The 16,775-nt window shown below is 53.4% G+C and overlaps 5 protein-coding genes across 5 annotated transcripts; 2 read left to right on the top strand and 3 right to left on the bottom strand.

Moving 5' to 3' along the window:
• Positions 1-263: 263 nt before the first annotated feature.
• HER10_EVM0008976 (40S ribosomal protein S21) lies at positions 264-1,373 on the bottom strand. The gene is made up of 2 exons (XM_035478481.1): positions 1,216-1,373; positions 264-1,055 (listed from the first exon to the last, which is right to left on the bottom strand). The coding sequence occupies exons 1-2, from the start codon at positions 1,245-1,247 to the stop codon at positions 824-826; spliced, it is 264 nt and encodes an 87-aa protein (XP_035337497.1). The 5' UTR covers positions 1,248-1,373; the 3' UTR covers positions 264-823.
• A 273-nt stretch (positions 1,374-1,646) lies between these two features.
• Positions 1,647-4,695, top strand: HER10_EVM0007501 (AT hook domain-containing protein; the record flags this gene model as incomplete). The annotated part of the gene is made up of 1 exon (XM_035477056.1): positions 1,647-4,695. Exon 1 carries the CDS (start codon positions 1,885-1,887, stop codon positions 4,693-4,695), a length of 2,811 nt encoding a protein of 936 aa, XP_035337372.1. The 5' UTR covers positions 1,647-1,884.
• A 350-nt stretch (positions 4,696-5,045) lies between these two features.
• HER10_EVM0000928 (NUDIX domain-containing protein) lies at positions 5,046-6,568 on the top strand (the record flags this gene model as incomplete). The annotated part of the gene is made up of 3 exons (XM_035470693.1): positions 5,046-5,385; positions 5,448-5,806; positions 5,886-6,568. Exons 1-3 carry the CDS (start codon positions 5,090-5,092, stop codon positions 6,566-6,568), a joined length of 1,338 nt encoding a protein of 445 aa, XP_035336844.1. The 5' UTR covers positions 5,046-5,089.
• A 5,069-nt stretch (positions 6,569-11,637) lies between these two features.
• HER10_EVM0000074 (uncharacterized protein) lies at positions 11,638-12,441 on the bottom strand (the record flags this gene model as incomplete). Its single annotated transcript, XM_035469869.1, has 1 exon — positions 11,638-12,441. The coding sequence occupies one exon, from the start codon at positions 12,439-12,441 to the stop codon at positions 11,638-11,640; it is 804 nt and encodes a 267-aa protein (XP_035336772.1).
• A 954-nt stretch (positions 12,442-13,395) lies between these two features.
• HER10_EVM0009736 (uncharacterized protein) lies at positions 13,396-16,548 on the bottom strand (the record flags this gene model as incomplete). The annotated part of the gene is made up of 8 exons (XM_035479212.1): positions 15,638-16,548; positions 15,276-15,582; positions 14,665-15,211; positions 14,267-14,606; positions 14,127-14,189; positions 13,648-14,066; positions 13,552-13,585; positions 13,396-13,487 (listed from the first exon to the last, which is right to left on the bottom strand). The coding sequence occupies exons 1-8, from the start codon at positions 16,260-16,262 to the stop codon at positions 13,396-13,398; spliced, it is 2,427 nt and encodes an 808-aa protein (XP_035337564.1). The 5' UTR covers positions 16,263-16,548.
• Between the last annotated feature and the right edge of the window lie 227 nt (positions 16,549-16,775).

Here is a 16,775-nt window from a genome sequence, read left to right as displayed (position 1 = left end):
ATGCGGCTGGGCAGCCGGCCGGGTGGCTTTATCCCCGGGCTGTGACTGTGGATATCGGCCACGGAAGTCCTTCTAGGTAGACCGGAGCATCTATAGCTTTGTCTTCCTTGATTGCTCGATGTGGGACCTGGATGATGAGCTTCAAACATGGCCCTTGTGGACGATGGTCCGTTGGTTAGCAACTACCCGATACCAATGGAGGTTAGTGGCTTCTCCTGAGATCACAAAACACAGTCGGAGGGATTTGCAGCGCAAAAGTTGGGAATGGAATCATTTTCGTATTGACAGTCTGGCAGCTGCGCCTAGACATGTGAGACCCGTATCTGTACCATGACGAACACCTTAACAGCCACGGCTTTTTCAAGGCCTGCATCAATCTGCGGCACGGAGGCTATCAGAGTAGCCCCAGAATCCTCGACCATGGGAGACCATCGAGGGTGGCACGAGAATCCTTCGCTAGCCGGGGGCGTGGGAGAAGAGCAAAGAGATTGCATCGGGGGCGAAGGGGGGTGAGGACGAGTGGTCACTGGGGACTTTTGTGGTAGTTTGTCTTGATCTCGAACGCGGAAAATCTCATTTTGTTGGGTAGTCGTGAACCATTCCTATGCCATTTTCCTCTCCGCAGAGAGCCGGACGCCTCGAATTGGCGATATACCATGCAACCAACTCTAGATCCATGATGTCGACCGACCAGACCGAACGACTAGACCCTTTTGACAAGTCAGCCCAACCGTCCGACTGTTGTAAACAGCCCTTTTGCGGGCCGTACAATAAAACTCCCGACGTACCATCCTTCCCCCCCGAGGTCGCATCCTTTCAGCATTTAGCGCTGGCCGGACCAGACAGCCTTGACGAGGCCATCACGCTGGGCCAGACGGTTGAAGGCATCGTCGCTCTCGCCCATCGCACGAACGAAACCGGAGAGGGCGTAGACGTGGTTCTCGCCGGGGACGGCGCGGCCGTTCTCGTCAACCTTGGCGACGGAGATCTGGACGGAGGCGTGGTCCTTGGCCTTGATGATGCGGTTGGTGGCGCTGCACTTGCGCGGAACGTAGCTATTCGACGAAGACAAAAACAAGAGGTTAGCATGGGACTTTCGATATCGAATTTTTGGTGTAGTCGCGCTTTTCCCGCGAAAGCCTTTCTCCTCTCGATTTCGTCTCTCGCGCGGGAAATTTCGTGGGATAGTTCGGTATGGGGAGGGGGATTTCTCACAGATCGACGATCTCGCCCTTGTCGTTCTCCATTGCTGCGGCTTGCGTTCGGGGTTGACTAGAAGCAAGTAGGTGGTGGTTTGCTTGGATGTTGTCGTTCGCGGGGTCGAGATGCGGGAGAGCTGTGGTAGACTGACTGCCTTCTTTTTTCGAAATTTCGTGTGGGCGGGCCGAAGCGGCAGGAAAGGGTTGAGATCACGTGGATCTAGCGACAAAATGCTTACCTCATTCTCGAGATAAGATAAGGAACCTGTCATCGCCAAAATGGAAAGAACGGTCTGTGCTTCGATGACCAGGGTGCTCTTTCTGACCCCTGCTGCAGATACTCAGGTACCTTACGGTACGTACCCACAACCATCCAGGCCTGGAACTCGGTCCCCCTCCACTCCACGCTTCCTGCTGCTGCTGCTGCGCGTTGGCGGGTGCTTTGTTGATGTTCAGAATCGACGGCGTGAATTCCATCTAAACTGCCACCGCCACTCAAATACGCCCCTCTCCCTCCCTCCACCGGTCCGTCTGACTTCGCAAGGGAACAACCGATGCCTCCGTCATCTGTATAACATAAGCGATTGATCTCTCTCGCCGGCACACCCACGAACCGTTCAATCTGCTGCGAGTCGCATCGAAAACATGCGCTTTGCGCATCACGACGGGGTTGCCGAGATTCACGATGGGGTCGCCGTTTCGAAGCACCCGTCATGACGCCTATAAACTCCCCTCTTCACCAATCTTGCCATCCCTGGACCAGATCAAGTCTCAATTCCCCAAGCAGCCACCCATTCGAAGCCCCATGGCTGCCACTTCCACTCCAACACATGCGAGCCATCACTTCGCCAATCCCTCGAGCTTCCTTCGCCAGGACCAACCCGCGATCGACTTAACGACACCATGTAGAGATGAGCCTTTACCAACTCGACCACAAGAAGAGGCGGAGGTCACAGTGATATCCATTGCGAACGTACCCAGGCCGAAACGCAAAAGAGGCGTCAAGGTTCTCGAGAAAAAGGCATTTCAACCGCCTTCACCCTCCAAACCGATCAAAGATGCGTCTGCCAGTCCACCGTGGAAGAAGTATGCGAACCCAAAGAAACCGGCTGCAAAGTCTGAGAAAAAGCCCAAGGCTGCAAAGCCAAAGGCAGCAGCAAAGAAGAGTGGTGTTCAGAGTCGCCACTTTGCGAAGCCCAAGGCTGAAGGCAAAGAAGATTCACCTTTACCACCACCAGAACCAGAGAAGGATGCCAGTGAGCCATTGGAGCTCGAGGCAGCATTAAGACGTCGTGTGGACTGGACACCGCCGCCAGCCGACAATGGCATGGCTTCAGGATCGAAATCTTCCCAGGCCGTCGACCTCCTATCCCCGACTGTGAAAAGCCCATGCCGTGCTGCGTCGAAGGAAACATTTGACAATCTTTTCGAAAAGTTTGGTCGGCCGGACGAGGAATTGAAGAGACCTTCGGCTGAGACGTCCGATGGCGACAGACCGGTGTTGAAGAAGAGGAAGTTGATCGAGACAATGCCGGTCAACGAATCGTCGAAAATGGGACCACCTCAGAAGGGGCCCTTGAAAGTCAAAGCACCGAGGAAGAAGCCACGTACGATCACCGAATTGGCCACGGCAGCCTATGCGGTCCCGGATGCTACAGAACAGGAGCAGCCGTCCGCGGCTCCAGTCGAGAGTGTCGAGGACGGAGAAGAGACTACCAAACCAAAAGGAAAGAAGAGGGCATCCAAAGCAAAGAAACCGAAAAAGGCTCCTCCACCTGAGCCCATTCTGTTGTCACCAACTGCAGCCCTCAGACAAGCTGCGAAGCAAGATTACGTGTTCGGGACTTCGAGCCAGCTGGCACGTGAACACTCGCCTACTTTCCTCAGGGATCTCCAGTCTGCCCTGCAGGCATCAAATTCAAAGAGAGAAGATCATTTTGTGACACCGATCAATAGCGACGAGGTTGAGCCAGAACCCAAGCAAAAGCTATGGGACGTAGGCGCGAGAGACGAGGATGGCAGGCTGTTGGACTTGGAAGTCATCAATCTTGCCGACACTCCACAGGCAGCACCGAGCGTTGCAGATGGACTCAATCCTTTTGGTTATGCTGGAATTGATCAAATAATGGCGGCCCCGCCACCTCATATGCCGTCAGATGTTTCTTTCCCGGACATTGAAGACCTTCTGGCAAGGGACACGGCAATCGACTTGCCGCCACACCCTGTTGTTTCTACACAAGAGAAAGTAAACGCGCCATTACCGGCTCACATGTTGTCGGACATGTCCTTTCCAGATATTGACGATCTTCTGGGAAAAGAGACCGATCAGGACGGCAAGCCTCAGACTCAGAAACAAGCATTACCGTCTTCGCCACCTTCTAGGTCAGTCGAGATCACATCTCAGCCAGTCGAAGTGCTGTTGGTGTCTTCTGGTTCTGAACCCAACCCTGTGGAAGAAGCTAGCACTCTGCCACCACTAGAGTCACCGCCAGTACAAGTCTCTAAAGCATCCAAGCCTGCGGTGGTGGAGGACACGGCTCCAGAGATCTCGAAACCAGACTTTAGTCTCTACACTGACAACCAGCTTGCGCGAGAGATTTCGTCATACGGATTTAAACCAGTCAAGCGAAGGCAAGCCATGCTTGCCCTTCTAGACCAGTGCTGGGTGGGCAAGCAAAGGACTGCCCTTTCATCGCTTCCTACGAATCGCCCCATCACGACCACGTCCCAGGCGCAAGCTGCTGCCAAGTCACAGAAACCAGCAGCCACCGTTTCCCCGAAGAGGCCGCGTGGTCGACCCCGAAAGACTAGTATAGTTGAAGCTGAAGCTGAAGTTGGAATGCCTTCCAGTGAGCCGCCACCGTCCGCTCAGCCGCCACCACCTTCTCCCAAACGAGGCCGTGGTCGACCAAGGAAGAATGCCGAGTCGACGACAGCTACTCCCTCGACGGCCAGTAAGAAGGGCAAGTCGAAAGCAACATCTGGCGCATCAAAAGAGCCGAAAACATCGAGGAGGGCGGCCTCGCCAGTGGCATCACCGCCTCGGAAGAAAACGAAAGCGACAAAGGTCATCGAGATCCCAGATTCGGAATCAGAAGGGCCGCTTTCCTTGTCACCATCGCCATGCTCTTCACCCGAGCCGACTTTCTCACCAGCTCCCGAGGAAGCTTCAGTGTCAATTGGCGATGATACAGAAATGTCACTTGCAGCGTCCCAGAGCCAGCGATCGGACGTGTTGTTCGCGCGTATCACTGAAGCTGTGACCTCGGCGCCTCCAACGACGGACCCCAAGAACCCGTCCTTTCACGAGATGATGCTGATGTATGATCCGATTGTGCTTGAAGATCTTGCTGGTTGGCTCAACACCGGACAGCTATCCCGGGTTGGGTATGATGGTGAAGTCTCGCCGACGGAAGTGAAGCAGTGGTGTGAGTCAAAGAGCGTTTGCTGTCTGTGGCGCGAGAGCTTGAGAGGAAAGGAGCGGAAGCGGTACTGATTCGGCGCCTATGTTATGCATTTACGATACCCATTGAATAGTCTTGCATTGGTTAGACACGGTCGTCACAATATGATTCCTGATGTTGATTGAGATGATCCTCTGTCGCCGTCTCGTCAACAATCTTTATAACACATAATTATTCTTCACACAAGATCAATCCGAGTGAGAGACTGTGATGTTCGAATTGATGTTCCTCGAATGAGATGACATGTGCGGTTAGGCCGCATTGTCTGGCGTTGCAAGTGTTGATGAGAGTTAGCAGCAGGGCGCGGTCACAGGGCGCACACCGAACCTCGGCAAAAACGTCAACCCCCGCCGGGTCGGTGATCTTTGTCCCAGACACCTCATGACTTTTGACTCGAGCTGATCGGCTGTCACCATCAAGTTCTCAATGCCTTCGTTATCACCATTATCCCGTACAGGTAGACTCTCTTCATTAAGAAACTCATTGAAACAATCAATTCGATACCCAAGCTTCTCATTGCACTCATTTTCACGTTCACTCGCGACGCGCATTTCGAGCAGGGATCTCCAGCCAAACACGTCACTCATAGCAACGCCCGTTTCACGCACCGCCCGACAACAAGCAGGCGCATCAAATATCATCATCATGTCACAGCAGCGTTCATCTTCTTCATCGCCGCCGAAGCGCGAAAGAGAGGTTATGGAGCCTAGGCCGAGTGCGAGGTGAGTTCCGCTCATAATTAGACATACAGGCTCAGTGCCAGCTCACACAGCCCGGCCCATAGCATCTTGCTCCTCTCACCGACAAACCAGGTCCTCCTGCTCCACCGGGTGAAGACATCAACATCGTTCGCATCAGCGCATGTATTCCCCGGCGGGAATCTAGATCCGTTTCACGATGGAGAGATCCCGCCAAGTGATGCCCGTGAAAGGCATGAGGACGGCCACGCGTATCGGCTAGGTGCCATCCGTGAGTGCTTTGAGGAGACGGGCATCCTCCTCGCCACTCGGAAGGGCTCTGACGACAAGTCTACTCTCGTCAACGTTCCCACGGCAGAAAGAGAGAAGGCTCGCAAGCAGATTCACAGCGGCAAGTTGCGCTTCAGCGAATGGGTCGACAGCGTGGGTGGCGTCCCCGACGTTGGTGAGTAACGAACCATTACATCAAGCGCTTTCATCGCAAGACTACGCGAAAGATTCAGTATCACTCACGCTTTGAACAGGACGCCTCATCCCCTTCACCAGGTGGGTGACGCCTACCAACGTGCCCAAGCGCTTCACAACGCAAATGTACATTTACATGCTCCCACACTCGGCCTCAACCGGCGCCGACGCCGCCGAAAACGAAATCATCGTGCCGACCCCGGACGGGGGCGTAGAGCACACGGCCGCCAAGTTCGACGACGCGTGGACCTGGCTCTACCGCGCCGACAAGGGCGAGATCATCCTCTTCCCGCCGCAGTATTACCTCCTGTACCTGGTCTCACAGTTCTGCAAGGCCGCGGCACCGTCCCCGGCTCCAGGCAAGGGCCACGGGGACGCGTACTTTGCGTCGCAGAGGCGGGGCCTGCTGGATTTCCTTCACAGGGCGCCTACCGCTGTGACTGAGGCCGGTCAGAAGCAGCCTTCGTCGGAGATTCCGTGGGCGCACAAGGTGATGAGCCCGCATAACTTGTTCATTCGCGAGGGGGATAATCGTATCGTGCTCGGGCTTGATAAGCCTGGTCCAGAGCTCAAGGGGTCGGGCCGCGGAGGCGATTGGGAGAGGGTTGTGTTGGTCAAGTTTACGAGGGACGGGCCGCGCAAGGTCGAGGTGAGGGGTCGCGAGGAGATGTTGAGGGAGGAGAAGGAGGCGAAGAGGGCTAGGGAGGCGGAAGAGGAGGGCGAGGGCAGACATAAGCTTTGAAGCTGTGGTCGTCGTCGGCGGTCGATGATCGTAGAGTCTAGAGATACTGGTAAGTTGCTGAATGAGAAGATGTTACCTAAACTGGCTTTAGCATCGTGTGATTATGGTCTGACGCTGAACATGTCAGAAGAGAGAGACAACAACTCGTGGTGTTGCACCCGCATAGTCATCTCACTCTTCACCCAGGACTCTGGTCAGCGGTTTTTTGGCATTCTACCACCACACACCACCGTTCAAAACCTTAAAAAAATGCTTCAAACGATGAGAAGAATGAGATCTGATGTATCCTAAATGGTAGACGGCAAACGGGTATTAGTTATTGTACAGAAAATAAGGCATCCAGGGACACCCGTTGCAGGAGTTCTCGAGTCAGGGCAGCGGCCACACCCTCCTCTGCCCTGCCAGGCGAACCACCTCTGCACTGCAAATCTAGGCTGGGAGAGAGTGTTGAAGGCGTCTGGACCTGGGGGATGCGATCCTCCCCGAGAAACCTCTCGGCCCAAAGGGTGAGCCTCCCAGCAGAGCCTCACCCTCAAAGAGGTGCTTTGCCCCGAACGGAAGGACACGCAACCCCACATCCAGCAGCGCAAGCATACTGGGACGGTTGGAACCAAGGTGATTGCAGAACGATCCTTGCTCTCTAGTCTCTTGGGCCGCATCCAGAGGGGCCGCAGTGGATGCGGCCTCCATCCTGGCCATCCATCCTTCTTCTTCCCCCCTCCTACCTATCAAGAAGGCGGTGATATTACACCACCCTCCCCAACATGGCCTGTTGATCGATCATTGGCTCAAGATACTATGATCTGATAGCGTAACTCCGCTTAAGCCGTGCTTGTGAACAAGCTCAAGGTAAGCTCAAACCTAGTTTACTGGCGTCTTGCACAAAGATCTGCCAGTCGTGGGGAAGGTAGGACATGTGTTTCCCATGATGCTCATTCTTGGTTTATGTTCTCTCACACATTGAACCAATGTCAAGCCCGTCAGCAATGCTCCCCCACGCAATATACGCAATGTTTATGCGTAAACATCCTTCAACTCCGATGACTGGTCTCGTACCCGAACATTGAGGCTCTGTCCTCGGAGACCGCGAGAGTCTGTCACCGCTTAAGCTTGCATCGCGTACGCGCTCGCGCGCTCGCTGGCGCCCTCCCCTTCATCCTTGATCCTCGTCCGTCTGTCGTCACTTCGTGGTCGCCAAAGAAACGCCATTCAGCGATTATCTTGTGGTTTTCTTTCCCCTCCTCTTCATACGTGGCATCGGAAGCGACTATCTCCCTCGATGGCTTCGGTCTCGTGGACGCAGATCATACCATCATGACGTTGAGTCCTGCCGTCTCCTTTGATGATTTGATCACAGTTCCGTCCGGCTGTCAATTCGAGACGGTAAGCCAAGCAGACATTCTCCCTAGAAGCAGTGCCGACCCTAGTTTGCGCCCAATCGTATATCATGGATCGCATATTGGGTCTTTGACCAGCCGTTCATCACGCATTGTCACACCGGTTCTTTCGATCGAATCTAGGCCTTTGGAATCAAACGTCTAAAAACAGTCCTTCAACCGGAGTCATTGATCTTTTCGTGTCTTCTGCTGTCTTTGGCATCTGGAGCAACCATATCCCTGCAGAAGGTAGGTGAGGTAACTGTCACTCTTCATCGCAGATCATCGGCTCGCCGATGTCGAGTTCGCACTTGCCGAGCCAACACCAAGTTCACCTACTTTACTTACCTCACCCACCTCCGCAAGCTGCACTGCATGGTAACACGTTCCTTCGACAAGCCTGTCCGAAGGAAATTCGTGTCGTACAGAGTCGACCTTATAGGGATAATACTCAGCAACGGGTAGTGGCTCGCAGGCTGGTACCACATCGTACCAGGCGCCCTGTATGTGCCCTTGAAAATTGATGGGAAAGAAAACCATGGCAGGAAGAGTAAAAGCACACAATTATCCTGGAGAACCCCTCTTTCTTGCATGAATGTGACACGTTGATTGGAAGGTTCGGAATCGTTGTTGGTGGGCTGCAGGTAACATGCATGTCGGCCATAGAAGCAACAGCGGATCTATGCTAGATTAGTATATCCCGCCGGGGCATGGCATTTAGTCAAGGTGAGAGAAAGGGAGAGAGAGAAAGAGAGTGCAGATGGAGGGGGACCAGGGATTTTGGCGCTAAACTGCTGTGCAAGGAAGGTCGAAGGGCTGATACTATGGTATCGTTGCAAGGATAGTCGGTCACCTCTCCCGTCTTCCCTTACACGAGTTCCGTCGTTCTGATGTTCCCATGATCCGATCGATTATCCGTGGCACCTACGCCTATCGCAGCTTCATCCGAAGGGTGGGAGAGGGCTGGTAAGATGTATCTATGAGCCAATCAGGACTCCGGCGCCGAGAGAAGGATTCGACTTTTCGAGGCATAGAAGGACAGTCTTCAAGCTACGACATATACGCAGAGCCGCAAAGCTCACGGGATCTCGAGCGGTGTGGTTGGACAATCTTATGGATCCATCCCTCTCCCTTACGGACCGTGTAGCGGTTTGCGGCGGGTGGAACGGCATGTGGAGGAGGTCGCTTGCGGGCTTGAGGGTCTCAGGTGCGGCCGCGGGAGGGGGTGAACTAGCATCTATACCCTCCGGGAGTGGAACGTAACGCGTGCTTTGTGGAGGGAGCAGATGAACGGGTCCATAGATTAGGAATTGGCTCGTAAGCTATGCTATGCTGCCCGATGAACTGCATGTAGATGAATATCAAATCAGATCCAAAAGAGACAATAGTGACCCATATGTCTTGAGATGCTGCTCGGAAAGTGAAGTTATAAATACAGGAGATGTCTCCCACCTCGACAGACATAGTGTCACTGCAAACCACACTAAACTTCCCCGAAGCTGGGCTTCCTGAAACACACAAACTGCCAATCTCATTCAAGATACTTCGAAACTTCCGTGGCCGAGCCACCGCTCAAGTTTGATACCAACTCTCGACTCACCTCTCTTCCATCATGCCTGAGTATGCTCCTCCATATTCTATTAAGACAACTTGGCATGGCTTGAGAGAATGTCGACTGAACTATTGATAGGGGAACTGATACAACCCAGCTTGATGTGTACATCAACGATACCAGCGTGACTGAGTACATCGCTATGGGAGGTGCGAAATAGTAAGCACGACAGGTCGGAGCTTCCGTGGCGCGCTCCCAGCATGGATCCTATTGAAACCAGGAATTAGGGAAAGTGTGTGGAAATTTCTGATACCCTCTTGTTTTGGAGTTGGAACCTGTCACCCTATTTTGTCTGCCCTTGAGATTGAGATCTGCTGGTCATGGGCAAGGGACTATGAAATGTTGAAGGGATGACCGCGGAGCGGATGACATCGCTCAGTAATCCAGCCATAGTAATTGCTGTTGTTTTTGCACCGAAACCATGAATCAAGGCCCAAGCACACATGCTCAGTGATACCAATTCAGAGTGTGATGAAATATCCTTCGACTTTAGTCGTTCATCACCACATACAGGGCTTTTGTTGCACCATCTCACGCAATTTTCAGATGTCCAAGGAGGTTACATACGTGTCTCTGAGAGTAGGCTCCCTGAATAGCGTCAGACTCAAAGTGAGGGCAGAGGGAGCAAGTAGATAAGACTCGGATGGGCAAGCTGACAAGGAGGTCAGAAGAAGGAAGAGCAGCGGATGATACCCTGGAAAGCAGTGAAAAGGAGCGAGAGCCTGATGATACTGTGTAGTCGCGAAAGACATTAGCCGAAGAGCATCTGCACCCGAGCCGTCTACCGCCCGTCCTCGTGCCGGCCCATGACGCCTATCATGTACTAGGCGGGACGAAGGGGGTGGGGGAAGCTGCAGAATAGCCAACCGCCGGGGGGATGATGGTAGAGTGATGGGAACATGGAGCGGCGCGCCAACTCATGGAGACAGTAGCAGAGCCTCAAGGACCGGGGTCTGGGACGTCGTGGTTGGCTACGTACCCCCGTGTAGCTGGCGGTTGGAGGCGGCAGAACGGGGCCGGTCGTGCTCGGCGGTTTGGGCCTGTTCCGGCCGCAGGAGAGTGGAGTTGAGCGTACGGTGGGAGGTTGTGTTGCCGTGGGGTGGTATCACACACGAAGCTTGAAGATGTCCAGCTGATCAGTGATTAGGAATTAGTTCGTAAGCCATCTTGTAGATCAAATGAGAAATGAGAAGCTATGGAGAGAACTTGAGAGACCTTGGTCTTTCGGCTCGGAGGATGCAATTTCTAGTAATTATAAATACCCGCCAAAGTCCCACGAGGAAATGGATAGTGCTAGAGAGAAGAGCAAAGCCGAATGCGATCCGAGACGAAGACCCTAGCCATAATCTACTACTTGAATAACATACTTTTGAACAAAGGTCAAACTGCTGGCTATTTCTCATCAAGATCTGAACCTCAACCTCAACACCACACCGAAGTCTGTTAGAGACTCGAGTCAAAATGCCCAGCTCGCAAGTTCATCTTTAAAAATAGACCTGCTGCTAAGTGGCTTACATGAAACAAAGCACACCAGCACCCCCCAAGCCTTCACCAGCCCCTCAGTTGGATAGCTTCATTAAGAACACTGATTCAGTCCAAGACAGACTGTATGCGGCTTCAGCGGCGGCATCAAAGGGGAAGGGAGGCAAGAAGAAGTAGCTGTTATAGGTGTTAAATGCAAAGAGTATTGAGGAAAGGAGATTCATTACGGGCGAAATGTAGGATAAGGGAGAAGATTCATTGACGCTTGCTTTGTTGTAGTGTTACTTTGAGGAATTCAATGGTAGTATTTCGAACCCCTGAACCCTGAGAAAGGAAAGGGATCTCGGTAGGCATAATATTTGCGCCGCTATGATAAGCAGCCGAAATTCCCAGAGTGATTACCCAATCTCAGTAGACCTGCTTGCCGCCAGTATCTGTGGTCTGGTCTCGTCTACTTCACCCCTACCAGTGTGCTTCTTCTGAGGCCTCTGGCTTACTCTCACCTAATTACCTAGGCAAGGGAAATTACGAGGAAACATGGGTCTTGCTTGTTGATCCCGATGGTTTCTTTACGATAGAAAGGGGCCCTCATCCTTTATCTAAGCCAGGAAGCCAGCGGTGCCCGCGATTCCGAGCTCCTTCATCTTCTGCTCGAGAGCCTCCTGAAGCTTCGCCTTGGCTGCTTTCTGCGCCTCCTCAAAGTCCTTGGCGTCGTCCAAACCCATCTCCGTGTCACTATCCTCATCCACGTGCGCTCCATCCCAGTCGGCCTTCTCACGTCGGATGATCTTGCCCATCATCTTCTTGCGCTGCTCATCGGTGAAGTCGGCAAAGATCTCCTCGGGCTCGTCGCAGGGCTTCTCGTTGCGGAACTTGTCGATAGCGAGGGCGGTGGCCGTCTCCTTTGCGTAATCCTCGATCGGGTGCTGTCGGTAGCGGGAGAACTTAACGGCGATTCTTCGTCCCTCGTAAAGGGCCATCAAGACCTTGGCAGCGACGGTGGGCTTCATCTCTTTCTTGGCGGCAATGATCCAATCGGTTTGCTTGGCGGCAAGAAGAAGGAGACCCGGGATGCTCTCAGTGATGTGGGCTTGATGACCAGAGAGTCTGTCGGCCTCGAGGAAGAGCTTGGCCATGGCGAGGTCGACGGCCTCCTTGTCGAGGTTGGGAGAGACGGCGCGGAGCGCGTTCTTGAAGGCCATGCCCTCGTCCATATCCTCAAGGATCTTGATATCCTCACCGGCGGCGTTCTGGTACATTTGAAAGCCTGGGCCAGACGGAAGGACGCGCTTGAGGGTCTTGGGCTTGGGCTTGGTCTTGCCCTTCGCCTTGTCTGCCTTCTTGGCCTGCTCTGTTATGGGGCCAGCTAAGGACTCAGTGGTGGGAAGCTGGGATTGAGACATCGTGATCGCTTTGAGAAGATTATTAATTTGAGGATGAGAAAAGATGAGACGGTTGAACCTGCGCTGTATAGAGATGACAGGACGGGATCGGTTGCCATGAGAGGTCGGATCAAGGGTCGGAGTATACGCAAAGGCTAGCGAAGATCGACGATGGGCGAGAGAAATAGCAAAGATGGAAAAGAAGACTTTTCCAATGTTGAATTTGTTATGGTGAAGGAAAGTCAGAGGGTGCGACAAGTGAAAAATCCAGCTTGTTGCTCGGTGAAGGCCGGTGAGAGTGAGATATCACCACAGAAGGCAGGCACGCGTCAACAAACCATCTCGCGTCTCACCGCCCGCCACGCGCCAGCAGTGAGAAAAAGAAGTGATTCACTTCACATTAAATCCACCCCTTTCACCCTGGCGCCTTCCCTTCAGCTCCTGATGCCCACAGGGCCTACTTCATTGCACAAAGGCTCTCGTTCTTCCATCAGGGCGGCCGGGTGGTTGAGAGGTGACTCTCTCAGCTATCTGTCCAACAGAAATCGATACTACCCAGTTCGATTCTCGGTCGCCGCGCAAAAACTACCGAAACCACTGGACGTATTTAAGACAGGGTAAGACTTGACCAAAGTGCGCCCTTTGGCAGTGGTTTCTTGTGCCCAAAGCCTTAGATGCTGCGGGCGTTTGAGATCCGGTTTCGGTACTACGTGCCTGATGAATATTTGGAAATACCCTCTGGTCAATTGACCATCAATCTTTTTTTATAGTTTTTATTAAAAGTTATGCTGTGTTGTTTGCTCTGCTCTCCTTGTCGTGGTCGAACGTCGGTTATGTTGATAAATAGCATTACACAGAGAAGGGCGACTAGTGAGATATAGTTAAGTAGATTGCTACTATAACGGCTTGACCTATGGTAAGTAATGAGATAATGTAGATCAAGACAATGAAGCTTGACTTCGTGTGAGATCTAGCTTAACCGCCGCCACCACCACACCCACCACCACCGCCACCGCCGCCGCATCCTCCCGAACCCATGCCCACTATTCCTGCTCCATGAGCGCAGCCTATCAATAGAGAGACGTTAGAGCTTATAAAGAAGAAGACAGACGAGAATGAAGAAATACTTACCGCCGACTTGGCGACTTGCTCCAGACCAGTACCCCTGATATCGGACCACCATGTTAGACACTCAGCTTGAGAGATGCATGAAGATAGAGGACTTACGCCCATATTGGTACAACCACCAGGACCGCCACATCCCCCAGCAGCGATATCATTCGTGCCGCAAAGCCCCTGAGCGCAGTCGGCCCAAGACCCATGAAGGACACCAGGGTTTCCAGCAGGATAGACCCCTCCAATAAGGTACGCGGGATAGTTGTAGGGACTGTCTCTATGGTGCGTCTTGCCCCAATTGTTGTAGAACTCCTCTTTCGGTGGCAGCGTCCTTCCTCGTTTAGCTGCGCGCTTCTTTGCTCGCTCGTAGGCGTCATCGAGGCGCATCCTCCAAGCTGCGCGGAGCTGGCGATGCGTTATGGTGGAAGTAGCAGATCCGTCCGTGCGGACGGAGTTGTGGGCGGAGATATGGACCGAGTTGGAAGGAGTGCAGACCTGCGAGGCTGTCGCTTTGTCGAAGCTGTCGATGGCTGGAGGTAGGGGTGTCAGTATTTTGGACCTTGCGCAGGGGTGCTGTTCATTGAACGTACCTTTTTGTGGCTTGCTTTTGCCAAAGACGGAGGAGCTGTCGATTGTGATCTTTGCGCGTACAGCTGTTCAGCATCGTTAGCAAGAGTTCCTGGTTATGAAACGGGATGGATCAAGCGGCTCCGAGGAGCGTTGAACAAACCTTCGCAGTACCAGCATGTGCATTCTGAGTAGACCTCGTTGAACTTCTCCAAGTAAGTCTTGCTAGTTAACTCGAACGAGTTGGACAGCTGGTCTTCGTCAATCTTGTCATTATGGTCAATGAACTTGGCCTCCTTGCTGGTACTCATGGCGGTGTTGTATGTTGAAAACTTGTAGTACGCTCTCGGGGCCAACTGGTGAGTATGCCAGGCAAGGTCCACATCCAGCGTAGGCACCGTCAAAGACATGGGATATTCGGTCATGATGAGCATGAAGCGTTGGTACTTTTGGAGAAGCCGATCCATGGTACCCCTCGCACTGGGACTGTGTAACCAGTCGATCTGCAGAGGACTCTTGTTAGCACTCTCAGGGGCTGGGAGTATCAGTCAGGATACTGACGTTGAACATCTTGCCGATGAATACCCCCTGTCGCATCGTCGCTCCAACAAGGTCGAGCGCGAAGATGGACGCATTTTCCCAGTACCTCGACATCATCTTGCTGCTCTGAAAGCGTTCCGTTCGTGTGATTACTCTCCCACCTGACCCGTCTCTCCTGTCATAAGGGGCTGGTCTTGCCCCCTGTATTCTCGCAAAGGCGTCATCATCAGACAAAGCAGCAGAGACCAAGTCTCGTACATCCTTCATCGTCGGCGTCTTTGCTTGACCGGGACTGATGAGTCGTAGCAGCTGCTCAGAAATTCCCTGCCCAATCAGTCTGTTGGGGTACGTGACATCCCTGAGCTTTGCCTCGGTGGCCACTGGCATGCCGACCTTTGGGTCTAGGACGGTGCTCGGGAGAGTGACACCTTCGTTTAGATAAAGCTCCGCGTCGTTGATCATCTTGGCAACGCAGAGTAGACGATGCGTGATGACGGTGTTGCAGCCTGCTGTGCACAGTTGAGAGAAGTCGCCATCGCCGTATCCTTTTCCAACCAAACCTGGCCGCCTTTGACAAAAGGGTCAGCAAACTCCACGAGTGCGAATGGAATCTCGTCCATGATTGAACGTACTCTTGACCCTTGTACATCTCTGGCAAACCGCAAGTGCTCCATGGCACAAGAGTAGTCTGCTTGCATGCAGGACATTCGATTTCCTTCTCCAGTGGTTCTTCGAGGTTGTTCCACGCTCTCCCTGTTGCCCTTTCCCAGTTCGACTTGGCCACATCAGAAACCTCGTAGTTGAACTTGGAGTCAATGACTTGATTGACCTGGGCCCACGGCATTCCCGTCGTCCAGAAATCGCGGAGATCCCAGCGCATAGTGTCCTCCAGAAACGCTCTGGGATTCAGCATGTGCGCATGGAACATTATCAGGACATCTGATCACGGTTAGATGTCTGCCAAATCTTTAGCAGAGTCAAACGCAACGCTTACCGAGTGGTGGAAGATTATCCACTGTCCAGGGAAAGTCTTCGCCCACGTCAGGAAACTTCAAGTACTTGTCGGAGTACGTCTCGAAATCCTTCATCTCTGCTTCACGCAGGCGACCTCCCGAGAGCGTCTTCCACCAAGTCTGATAACGATCCGCCGCCCGCGCCAGATATACAGCCCATCTCTTCTCGCGCAGCGCCGACAGAATCTCCTTCACGCGCTCCTCGCCTCCCTTGCTGGAGCCTTCATCACCATCCTTAGGGCTGGCTCGCGAATCCCACAAGTCCCATAGACCATCGCTGTACCCGACTTCCTCCTTCAGCGTCTCAATGGCATAGAGAAGCTTCAGGTGCGCGAGGCAGGAGTCCACGTCGGGATCTCTCTGTGTGCCTAGTCGTAGCGAGCTGAAGGCGCTGGTTAGATTGGCGACATCCTGCTCGGTGTAGGGTCTCTTCCCATTGGGCCCGCCGTTTGCTTCGAATGGTGGTGGCTGATCCTCGAAGGGCGGAGGTTCGTCCGGTGCGGTGCCGTAGGCGGGGGGAGGTGTTGCTGGGCGGTCCGCCTTGGCCTTTTCTTCCTCCGCCTCCTTCTCCTTGGCCTTGGAGGACCTCTTGAAAAAAGAGGGCATCGCGAGGCTCTTCTGGTCGAGAGCGATGGAGTGGCAACCAGATCAAGGGTGATTGTGGGGGAATGCGGGGTAGAACTCGTCAACTTTCTTGACAGGCTAGGTGCTTGATCTTACATTTACAGTCTGGAGGACCGTGCCATTCTCTAGTTGATCTTCTATCGTGAAAATTCCAGGCGAGATGGAAGCTGTGGTTTTGGACTTGAGCAAGCTTTATCTCCTTGGGCTTTTGCGAGATTCTGGGCCACGTCATGCGAGTTTTCCGTTCTCTTGGCCTCGTGGTCAACAGTCGATTCAGCCCTGGGAACGCTTCATTCCAGGGCGGCTAGGCAGACTTGGTGAAGCGGACAGCAATTACTATGCATCGATACGGGCGCATTCTCACAACAGCAGCTAGCGCCGGGCGGCTGGAACGCCCCCAAAGCTTCGGAGGCACGTGGACGGTTGCACAACGATCTAGTCGGGCGAAGGCGCCCCTCCACAATTGCCTTCGACCCAATGAGGGCAAGGATTTGC

Source organism: Colletotrichum scovillei (genome assembly GCF_011075155.1).
Source record: "Colletotrichum scovillei strain TJNH1 chromosome Unknown Contig00002, whole genome shotgun sequence".
NCBI classification, from domain to species: Eukaryota; Fungi; Ascomycota; class Sordariomycetes; order Glomerellales; family Glomerellaceae; genus Colletotrichum; species Colletotrichum scovillei.
Note: the sequence above shows the minus strand (reverse complement) of the source record. Positions and strands in the feature narration are given on the sequence as shown.

What these genes read in the sequence shown, in the direction of transcription:
- HER10_EVM0008976 (XM_035478481.1), bottom strand. Translation starts at nt 1,247, where the DNA reads ATGGAGAACGACAAGGGCGAGATCGTCGATCT. An exon ending in AAGGGCGAGATCGTCGATCT is followed by an intron (nt 1,056 to 1,215) that starts GTGAGAAATCCC and finishes TTCGTCGAATAG; the next exon opens with CTACGTTCCGCGCAAGTGCA.